The sequence below is a fragment of the Carcharhinus amblyrhynchos genome, chromosome 8, assembly GCF_965287045.1.
Source record: "Carcharhinus amblyrhynchos chromosome 8, sCarAmb.v2.hapA, whole genome shotgun sequence".
NCBI classification, from domain to species: domain Eukaryota; kingdom Metazoa; phylum Chordata; class Chondrichthyes; order Carcharhiniformes; family Carcharhinidae; genus Carcharhinus; species Carcharhinus amblyrhynchos.
Window position 1 is genome coordinate 109,328,518 of NC_137331.1, and position 11,736 is coordinate 109,340,253.

At 39.8% G+C, this 11,736-nt stretch overlaps 1 protein-coding gene across 13 annotated transcripts in view; it reads left to right on the forward strand.

Annotated features, from left to right (window-relative positions):
- LOC145346825 (focal adhesion kinase 1) overlaps positions 1-9,548 on the forward strand; it is a 572,567-nt gene extending 563,019 nt beyond the window's left edge. For all 13 annotated transcript variants that reach the window (XM_080194620.1, XM_080194613.1, XM_080194612.1 and 10 more), the window contains 3 exons: positions 815-970; positions 2,065-2,145; positions 8,537-9,548. In XM_080194620.1, coding sequence (XP_080050746.1) covers positions 815-970; positions 2,065-2,145; positions 8,537-8,752 — 453 coding nt within the window. In that variant the 3' untranslated portion in view covers positions 8,753-9,548. The remainder of the gene's footprint in view (positions 1-814; positions 971-2,064; positions 2,146-8,536) is intronic.
- The last annotated feature ends 2,188 nt before the right edge of the window (positions 9,549-11,736 follow it).

Genomic DNA, 11,736 nt, shown 5'->3' on the forward strand with positions numbered 1-11,736 from the left:
ATCTGAGACATTTCCTAATGCTCAATATGTTAGGTTCCAGGGTTTAAAATTTTCAATTTGACGAGTTAGAAAGTTAATGGATTTATTTAGCCCTACAATTTGCAAGAATGCCCATTTATTTAAAAAATCCCTTCCGAGGTTTGGTTCAATTTTGATGGAAGTGTTTATAGTAATTTTATGTTTCAATTCAATAATGTAAAATGTTTTCAACTGCATCAAAATAATGACAATTGATTTCTGTAACAAGCGTGATTGTTAACTTACAATGGATCTTCAAGCAGTGAGTAATACCAAGGGCATTTGGTATAACTTTGAAATATTAATGCACTTTTTCAAATGAATGGGTACTGCATTTTGAGAATAATAGATTCTTGAGAGCGATAATTCTAATATCACTGAGAGGTAATGATGCTGTGGGTTACGTAAGTAATGCTGAACAGGTATTGTGATGTTCAACTAAATCCCATAGTTAAATTACAGCCTTGAAGTTGCTGTGATTCATAGTTAGTTTTGTTTTAAGGGCAGCCTTTGTAGTTTTGTGGTGCCTGTGTGACAGCACACTTTTTTACAAAGGCTGACTGACATATCCTTGAAATATGAAAATATTCACACTGGAGACTAACCATTGTGACATTGTTAAGAAATGAAATGCAATTAAAAGCTCAATTCTTTTGTCCGGTATGTGTTATGAATCAATGATGTACTATGATTTTCACGAAGCTACGGAGATTTATATACCTGATAATCAGTGATGATATTGAGTAACTTGAAGAAGTGGAATGTGATGCTAACCATTTTGATTCTTGTAATCCAGATCCAACCACAAGAAATAAGCCCTCCACCCACTGCTAACCTGGACCGTTCCAATGATAAAGTGTATGAAAACGTAACTGGATTGGTGAAGGCAGTTATAGAAATGTCTAGTAAAATCCAACCAGCACCTCCAGAGGAATACATACCAATGGTAAAGGTGAGAAGTGCTTTTAAATTTGACACTGTAGATATCTTCACACTTGCAGTCTGCACTATGTCTTTGGAAAAGGTCAGAACAAGTTTGATTGATGAGCACAAAACAATTAGACTCTGTCCTTTCACCTCTGAGATCAAATCAGACACAAGCTGATGTTGGAAACTATCTATTGGCTGTAAGGATCCCATGTGAAATAGATTTCAGCACTCCCAATTAAGCACAAAATCACAGTTGATTAGCACTAAATTGACAATCTCATTTGAAAAGATATGGAAAATGTCCCATAAGTTTTAAAAGCAAGAAGCAATAACAGTCCGAGCCGCTCTGATGAGGAGTGATGTGAAATCATTATAAAGAGGGTTAGAACATTAAAAACAAAATTGTTGGGGTCATAGATGAATCTAGCATTATCCATCTCCAAGTTGCCTGCCAAATGTGCTGTTCTCAGATTTTTGCTAGTGAGCCCCTTCTGACCTCATGAGGATAAATCCAAAAAAGGGATTTCTGTTCTAATTGATTTGGCAGGAAGCCTAACTTTCTTTTTCATGTCAAAATCCACTTAACTCCCAAAATTTGTGAGACATTGTACGTTGCGACGAATCAAAGCAGCTAAGTGCTCAGTAAAATGCGGGGTTTGTATTCACTTATGAAATTAAAGATGTGAGTTACAAATTTTCCGTTTCTATAAATCACAGGACTTTAGTGATTCTGTAATGTATCCCAGAGTAGTGAGATCATTTTTGTTAAAATATCGTCCAAACTTGATGCCATTCTCAAAGTGGAATGATAAATAACCAAATAAGATCAGCTTGCTACCATGAATAGAAATGGCTTCTGCAGTTGTTTCTTCTCAGCTCACCACGGTGAAGAGCAAGTAATGTGAGATTAGCTCAATCAAATGCTTGAGTATGTAACAAATCAATGATGTTTACATGAAGAACAAAATGCTTATTGAATCATGTTCTGCCAAATGCCATTGAATTTCATTAAAGTTGAATGAGGATAAAGAATTGAGAGTCTTTCTCTTCATGTCTTTAACTGAATTGGTTATTATATTGTCAGCAGTGCTTTGATTCCAGTAACTGTTTTCTCAGGAGGTTGGTTTGGCATTAAGAACTTTATTGGCTACAGTGGATGAAACCATTCCTTCACTCCCAGCAAGCACTCATAGAGAGGTAAGCAAATACGTATTTTAGCCTTCGATTAAATATGATTGTTACTCACAGAACAATACTTATGAGTTGATGAGTAAATCTTGTGTATGCATGTGCATATTGCATCTGAACTCACTTTTTGTCAGCATGTTCATTATCACTTCCTATGTCAAGATCTATAGTGGAAACTACCTATGTAAATGTATTAAAACTACAACTACGTGCCCTATTCCTGCCACCCAAACACTGTAGTGGAAAAAGTGCAGTACCATCATCAGAGGGAAGCTGTGATTGTACCATTGCAATCATTCAGATTATGGACAGTAGCAGTCATGGAATTAAAAAACAAACATGTTTTATGAGAATTACTACATTCTTGAAATTTACCAATTAATCAAATTCTTTGGAAATCACTTTTGCAGAAAGGACTTACTCGTATGTTTAAAAACCAGGAAGGCAGTACAAAATAAACGATGATTAAGTCAGAAGGGATACCTGCCTGTTGTCACAACCATATAAAATATGTTTCCTCAAAATGGTCCATGCGTTAAGAATTTGTGTGTGTTGCACGTAGCTCCCTTTAACTAGCGAGTGATTCAACTTAAGACTAACCAGTAGTAAAGCTTTAGTCTTAAATAAGATAAAGGCTAGTTTATTATAAAACTATTGCTGAAATTACTTTCTGGATACCTTGCTACATAACTCCTGATTGCAGAGAAGCACGTTAGTTCAGCTGGGAAGTGTGGACTGGAACTGACTTTGAGATCTTCTGGATTCTCTCCAAATTGCCATACAAAATGGCTTCTTACAGTTTAAATACAAAATGGCTGCTACGTTCATTTTCAATAAATCATTATTAGGAATTCAATTATGTTGAGGTCCTTTCTTATCTCTCTTTCCTTAGAAGCCAATAGGTTTTTACTCCTTTTAGAAGATGCAATGGACATCCCTGCAGGAGTATTTGCATTTTATAAACTCTTCTTGGCCAGCTCTAGAGATAAGAGTCTGACAAGGCTTGAACAAACGCAGAGAACTGACGTTAATTGTTCCATTTTGAAAAATGACTTTCAAGTCAATTTAAAGTTTTAAAAACAAAAATGTACCATTAAGGCAGTTGTCCATAAAATCTGTAATATCATAGTTAAATGTTCATGGCATCGCTAATCTTACTTCAGTCAAAGACAGCATAATGTCTTGACTCCCCATGTACAACATCATAGGCAATGACTGATAATTCTAAAATCTCTTTAACTTTTTAAGAAAAATACGTGCAACTGCGGTGGAAATTTTACAACATGCCCTGCTTTTCACACTTGCAGTCAAGCATATTACAGATAGATTCGGCAACTGTTGGAGCAGGGCAGGAGTCTCCGAAGCATGTAGCTCTTTAAGAGCTTGTACATTTCCTGATCTTGGTTGATGAAACCCATTTTTATGTTTTTTGAACTTTTGTTAATATTGTACTTGTGCAAAAGTATAATTTAGTTAACTTCTTGTAAAAACCTTTAGATGTTGTTGAAATGTGCCTCAGATTTGTTCTTTGTTAAGAACATAAGAAATAGGAGCAGGAGTAGGCCATCTAGCCCTTCGAGCCTGCCCCTCCATTCAATAAGATCATGGCTGATCTGAAGTGGATCAGTTCCACTTTCCTGCTTTCTCCCTATAACCCTTAATTCCCTTGTCTGCCAAAAATCCATCTACCCATGACTTAAATATATTTAGCGAGGTAGCCTCCACCACTTCAACGGGCAGAGAATTCCAGAGATTCACCACCCTTTGAGTGAAGAAGTTCCCCCTCAACTCCGATCTAAACGCCCCCACCCCACCCCCCCACCCCCGCCTTATCTTGAGGCTGTGCCCTCTAGTCCTGCTATCCTTTCTAAGTGGGAAGAATCTCTCTACCTCTTCCCTATTCATCCCTTTCATTATCTTATACGTCTCTATAAGATCCCCCCTCATCCTTCTAAACTCCAACGAGTACAGACCCAGTCTATTTAGTCTCTCTTCATAGTCCAACCCCTTCATCTCCGGTATCAGCCTAGTGAATCTCCTCTGCACTCCCTCCAAGGCCAAAATATCCTCGCACAAGTGCGGCGACCAGAACTGCACACAGTACTCCAGCTGCGGCCTCACCAGTATCCTGTACAGTTGCAGCAAGACCTCCCTACTTTTATATTCTATCCCCCTCGCTATAAAGGCTAGCATCCCATTCGCCTTCTTGATCACCTGCTGCACCTGCAGACTGGGTTTTTGCGACTCATGCACAAGGACCCCCAGGTCCCTCTGCACCGTAGCGTGCTGCAGCTTTTCTCCCTTTAAATAGTAATCCCTCCTACTATTATTTCTGACAAAGTGGATAACCTCACACTCGCTAACATTATACTCTATCTGCCAGGTCCTCACCCACTCGCTCAGCCTATCCAGATCCCTCTGCAGACTTTCCACACCCTCCACGCAATTTGCTTTTCCACTCATCTTCGTGTCATCAGCAAATTTCATCACCCTACACTCAGCCCCCTCCTCCAGATCATCTATATAAATGGTAAATAGCTGAGGCCCCAGCACCGATCCCTGCGGCACTCCACTAGTCACCAACCGCCAATCAGAATAGCACCCATTGATACCAACTCTCTGCTTCCTATTAGACAACCAATCCTCTATCCACGCTAACACCTTACCCCCAACTCCATGCACCCTAACCTTCAGTAGCAACCTTTTATGAGGCACCTTATCAAACGCCTTTTGAAAATCTAGAAACACCACATCCACCAGTTCCCCTCTGTCTACCACACTAGTCACATCCTCATAGAAATCCAATAAATTTGTCAAACACGACTTCCCCTTAACGAATCCGTGCTGTGTCTGCTCTATCAAACCATTCCTTTCTAGGTATGGTTTTGTTATTATTGACACTTGAGCATTGCGGCTCTTAAGATAAAGCGTTTTGGAATAAATTATAAAAATGGTTCCCCTTGTTAATAAGGTTGTTGAATCCTGATTTGGAGTAAAGCATAGAATCCTACAGTGCAGAAGAAGACCATTCGGTCTTTCAAATCTGCACTGACCACAAATCCACCCAGGCCCTAACCCCATACATTTACCTTAGCTAGTCCCCCTGATACAAAGGGGCAATTTAGCATGGCCAATCCACCAAACTTGCACATCTTTGGAGTGTGGGAGGAAGCCGGAGCACCCTGAGGAAAGCCAGACGGATACGGGGAGAATGTGCAAACTCCACGCAGACAGTGACCTAAGCCGGGAATTGCACTCAGATCCCTGGCGCTGTGAGGCAGCAGTGCTAACCACTGTGCAGTTCTAATCCTCTTTTTACACAACTGTCAACAATTTGTCTTAACTCATGCGCAGAGGAGCCTTTACTGAATCGGCACTGGTATTTGTTGCTCACATGCCTGATATTTGACCTCTACAATTGAAAAGGCAAAGTAATGCCCATCTGTGGACTGTCCAGTGCTCGGAATTATGGCTCACAAATTAGATTAAGAATATTCAGACAAATTTCACGTGAAGCTATTAGATAATTCAATCAGTGTATGTTGTATTTTAACTCATTACAAAAGTGGAATCATAGATAATGCAAGAACACTCAGCCCATCATAACTGTGTAGTTGCTAGCTTTTCAACTTGACTGACTAATCCCAGTTCCTTGTTTTCTCCATATTCTTTTATGTCATTTCTGTTTAAAGATTTATTTAATTCCATTTAAGTGATAGTGTAGACTTCCTCAGGAGTGAGCATTTCATGGTGTGCAGCTTTGGAATTTTCAGTGCCCCCTTCAGATCAAATATAATTTGTGTCTTAAGCTACTGTAAGTATGAGTTCAAGTAGCATGGGATCAATGGGACAAACAGTATTACCTGCTTGACCAATTAAATTTAAGGTTTGAGAAAGAATTATAAAAGCAACTCGGTGAAATAGAGCAAATTGCAGTCAAATCAGATGCAGAAAGAGAAAGAGATTGGATTAAGTGGGAAGAGTGAGACAGGAACAATAAGACTTTTTCACATTTAAATCTCTAAAATGAATTGACAACATCAAAGAATAAGACTCGACTGTTTAAATCATTCCATTTCTTGATTAAAGAAGTTAATTCCTTAGAACCAGAGAAAAATTACAGCACAGAAGGAGGCCATTTGGCCATCTTGTCCATGTCAGCCCCAGGTATCCTTTCTGATCCCATCTTCCTTCACCCAGCCCATAGCCCTTGGCTTACAGCTCTTGAGTTGCTGATCCTGGTACTTTTTAAAATAATTTGGGGTCTCTGACTCCACCACCATCTTAGGCAGCGAATTCCAGTCACCCACTACTCTCTGCTTAAAAAAAAGGTTCTTCCTCATGTTCCCTCTATACCTTCTGCCACTTATCTTGAATCTATGTCCCCTGGTTCTAGAATCCTCTGCCAAGAGAAACAGTTTAATCCACTTAATCTCTTCCCCTTATAATTTTGTACGTTCAATAAATCAACCCTCCAGGGAAGATAACCCCAACCTATCCAATCTCTCCTCAGAGTATTTTTCTATCCTGGCAACATTCTTGTAAATATTGCATTGGCAATTATTACACCGTTAATAAGCTATTGAGGGTGAGCCCTAACTTTCTGCACCAAAAATAATCTGCAATTAATGTGTAAATTCTGCAAGTTCTTAAAATAAATTACAGGGGCAAGATTAAAGGTGAGCTGCCATTTGTGTGAGACAAAAGTTGAAACAGAATAAATCAACCAGAAAATTGTTTAGATTTGCAGCTCAGTGTCCAACTTTTTTTGATGTGGGTATGCCAGCGTTGGACTGGCGTAAACACAGTAAAAAGTCTGACAACACCAGGTTTTAGTCCTACCGATTTATTTGATAATAGACTCACAAGCTTTCGGGGTTAGCCCCTTCGTCACCTGACGAAGGGGCTAACCCCAAAAGCTTGTGAGTCTATTATCAAATAAATCGGTTGGACTAAAACCTGGTGTTGTCAGACTTTTTACCAACTTTTTTTTGCCTGAACTCAGTGCCAACTTTACACATTAGTTAGAGGTTGATTAACTCAGTTGACTGGATGGCTGTTTTATGATGCAGAATGATGCTAACAGCTTGTGTTTAATTCCCGTAACAGCTGAGATTATTCATGGAAGCCTACCTTCTCAACCTTGTCACCCACCTAAGGTGTGCTGATCTTCGGGTTAAATTACCACTAGTCAGCTTTCCCCCTCGAAGGGGAGAACAATCTATGGTCACCTGGGACTATGGCAACTTTACCTAGTTAGAGGCATGCAACTTATTGTTGATTTTCCAGCAGGATTTGGCCTAATTTTTTTAATGAACTTTAAAACAAATGCCGCAAGGTATCATCAATTGTGTAAATCATAAGCTATAGAGTATATAAAGGGGCTATTTGACCCACTAGTCCACGCTGGCTTTTAAACGCCACAAGCCTCCTTCCATATTTTCTCATGTAACTTTACCATCGCAACCATCATAGTGATATGATTTTGTCATTTGTGGTCATACTTCTTTTAAACATCCACCATTTCTACACAAAATTATGAACTGCACTAAGTCAGGCACATTAAATCATTATTTTACATTTATATACAGCACAGTCATCAAGTCAAATATAATGCCTCAATCAGCCTTCAGAAACAAACCCTTCTCATGGCTCAGGTTTTATTCTGAGCTTTACAGGCCAGGAAGACTCACCTGCCAACTAGCAGCTGGTTATGATCAACTATGCTACTCATTTCAGTCGCTCCTATGGTAGCAAAAGTTCCACATTCTTATCACTTTTCGGATGAAGAGGTGACCTTTCAATTCTGGATTTCATGATGACTATCTTATATTAATGGACTCCATCTATACTCTTGTCCACAAGAGAAAAAATTGGGTGGGATTTTCCACGGTGCATTTCACAGAGGCTGCCTGCCATTGGCCAGCGGTGGGATGTTCTGATGCTGCCACCATCAGCGGGGTTTCCTGATCTATTCATCTCCTGCCACTCAGAAACCTGTGGCGGGGGTTCACCATCAACGGGACCCAGAGATCCCAACACTAAGAACAGCTAGAAAATTCCGGCATTCTGTCTTTATCAAAGCATTTCATAATTTTGAAGATCTCTATTAGGTCAAATTTTATCATTGTTATAATATTTGATTTTTTTGTTGATTATTTTCACAAATCAATTTTTACATGTTACGTTCTGTTAGTTTTATATTATGATCGCACATCAGTATTATATTCCCACCTTAGCATATGCAATCGGATTAATTGTATCAATTCAACTAAATGCTGCTTAATTCATTTAATCATTGAGAAGTAGATACCAATATTTACAATAATGCTCATTTGTCATGGTTTACCTTGTAAATATATTTGGTTGTGAAAGCCTCTCACCTTATTTTCCTCTATAGATTGAGATGGCGCAAAAGCTATTGAACTCTGATCTAGCAGAATTAATTGGAAAAATGAAGCTGGCCCAACAATATGTGATGACGACTCTCCAGCAGGAATACAAGAAACAGATGCTGACAGCTGCGCATGCATTGGCCGTGGATGCCAAAAACTTACTGGATGTTATTGACCAAGCCAGACTGAAAATGATTGGAGGTCAGCCTAGACCCCTCTAGCCGTCCGAAGCCTGCTCTGGGGGTTCTTGAAATGATCGTGTGATCAAATCTACCACCAGCATGTGGAATCACAAAGAGCCAAAAAAAAACTTTATATATCTACATATGTATAAAAAGCAGAGAAAGTACTGTCAAGTCGAGGATTCCAGGACACCTGTGGGCTGAGAATTCTTGCTGCACAGTACAGGAACTCCAGACTGGAACACACTGAATAGAAACTGACCAATATTTAGCTGCAATATGTCAACCAGGATTTGAACAAAGATGTTATATTTTCAGACTGAAGTCATTTAAGGTAACAAAAAAAAACACCTTTCTTCGTTACAGCACCTCATGTGGAGAATGGAGGTGCTTCTGAATTTCAACAACACTCTGAAGTGTTAATTAAAAAGACTAGCATGTAGAATAGACCTGAGACTGTACTTTGCTCCAAGCAGAAATACATGCCAGTTGTTTAGAGAAAACCTGGAACAGATTGTGCTGCATTTGCAGGTGCAGCAAAATTGAGTGCTGTGTATTAATATTTCTTCTACCATTGTTTAACTTCATTTTTTAATTATTTAAAACAAAAGCCATGATCACAATTAAAAACAAAATAGTTACTAACCATCTTGTTTCTGGCTCATCGAGGAGTTTGTTGGGAACAGCGTAGTATGCAGGTGTGGTACATTTTTATTTCTATTTTCCATATGTATTACCTGTTCTCTGGAACTCCCTCCTTCATTTTGGGGTATAAATTATTCTCAGGAAGAATATAATGAACTGTACAGTTATTTGACCTATTAAAAAGGTGTTAACAAAAAAACACAACCTTGTAATGCTTTCTGCAGATTATCTAACGCACACTGTTTCCATTTTTATTAAAAATTATACTTGAACACGGGACTGGACGAGCAAGCTGAAGTGAATGATTTATCAGCTGAGATTTGGTCTTGAGAGCTTCTGAATCCAACTGGTTCATGAATGTCCACCTACTGACCAAGAGGAAAGGGAAACTGGTCTACATGTGGCTCCAGTCCCACACTGTATGGTTGATTTTTCATGCCCTCTGGGAAATAGAAGACTTGCCAGCTTCATCCACATTCCAAGGACAAAAAAAATGCAAACTTGAACACCCTCAACAACTTCCTGATTAACCTATATCTGTTTCATCTTGTGTTTCTCATTGTCCCATGGAGAGTTGGTGTGATCTCTCTGTATCTGCACAACTCTGTAGCTGCGTGGATTTACCTTCTGAAAGCTGCATAATTGAACAGGCATGTCCTTGTAAGTGTGGTTTCAGACTTTTATCTCCTTACCACATTGTTGCTTCTAAGCAGTATAGCTTTGGGGAAAGATTATTTCAGGACATTAGAACATTGTTCAAAGAACCAACAGTATTGTAATTTTGTGGAATTTTCTAAATATTTCAAAAGGAACCAAGAAACTACAAATTGCTGTCCTTGTTTTCTTCTGAAGATGGGAAGCAGTAGGCCATTCAATTCAAGCCAGTTCTGTCATTCTTGGGTCATGGCCGGTCTGTCTTTCAAGCCCACTTTACCAGTCTTTCTCTTCCATATTTTGATACCCCTAATTAAGAAAAATCTATCAATCTGAATTTTGAAAATTTAAATCAATGCAGTATCCTCAGCCTTTTGGACAAGAGTTCCAAATCATCTTTGTGTGAGAGAAGGTGCTTCCTGATTTCCTTCTTAAATGGTCTGACTCAAAGTCTAAGAGTATGCCTTTTTGTCTCAGATTGCCCCACAAGAGGAGATAAATTCTCTCTGTCTACTCTATCTAGGGCTAACGGGAGGACTTTGAATAGTGTGGAGGAGCAGAGGGATCTAGGTGTATGTGTACATAGATCCCTGAAAGTTGGGAATCAAGTAGATAAGGTTGTTAAGAAGGCATACGGTGTCTTGGCGTTTATTGGTAGGGGGATTGAATCTAGGAGTCGCAGCGTCATGTTGCAACTGTACACAACTCTGGTGCGGCCGCACTTGGAGTACTGTGTGCAGTTCTGGTCCCCACATTACAGGAAGGACGTGGAGGCTTTGGAGAGGGTGCAGAGGAGGTTTACCAGGATGTTGCCTGGTATGGAGGGGAGGTCCTATGAGGAGAGACTGAGGGATTTGGGGTTGTTTTCGCTGGAAAGAAGGAGGCTAAGAGGGGATCTTATTGAAACGTATAAGATGATTAGAGGTTTAGATAGGGTGGATAGTGATAGCCTTTTTCCTCTGATGGAGAAAGCTAGCACGAGGGGGCATGGCTTTAAATTAAGGGGGAGTAGTTATAGGACGGATGTCAGGGGTTGGTTCTTTACCCAGAGGGTGGTGAGGGATTGGAATGCCCTGCCTGCTGCAGTTGTAAATGCGCCTAGTTTGGGGGCGTTTAAGAGATCTGTGGATAGGTTTATGGACGAAAAGGGATTGGTTTAGATTAGTGGGTCAGTGTTTTTTTTAAAAAAACTGGTCGGCACAACATTGTGGGCCGAAGGGCCTGTTCTGCGCTGTAATGTTCTATGTTCTATGAAATCCTTGTATAATTTTAAAAACCTCTATTCGATCAGTCTTAATCTTTAAAACCCAAGGAAACAGATATCCAGTTTATGAACTTGTCTTGATAATTTAATCTGCACAATAACCCTGCTGCCACCACTTCCCCCCGCCCTCCTCCTCCTCTTCCACGCGCCCCCCCCCCCCCCCCCCCCCCCCCCCCCACACACACGCACGCACATACACTCTTGCCGTAATCCAGAGTCTGCTGAATGCATTGTACACTTTGTATTCCAATCCGTTTGAGATAATGGTCAACACACCATTTAACATTTTTGATTACTTTTTGTTGCTGTGCACTGGCTTTTAGCGATTTGTCCACCTAGACATTTAAATCCTCTTGCTAGTCCAAAGCTTGTAACCTCCGGGTATTCAAAAAATTTTCAGTTTGTCTTCCTTAGATCTAAGGTGGGTGAACTTACTTCTTCACCTTCAACTCCCATCTGT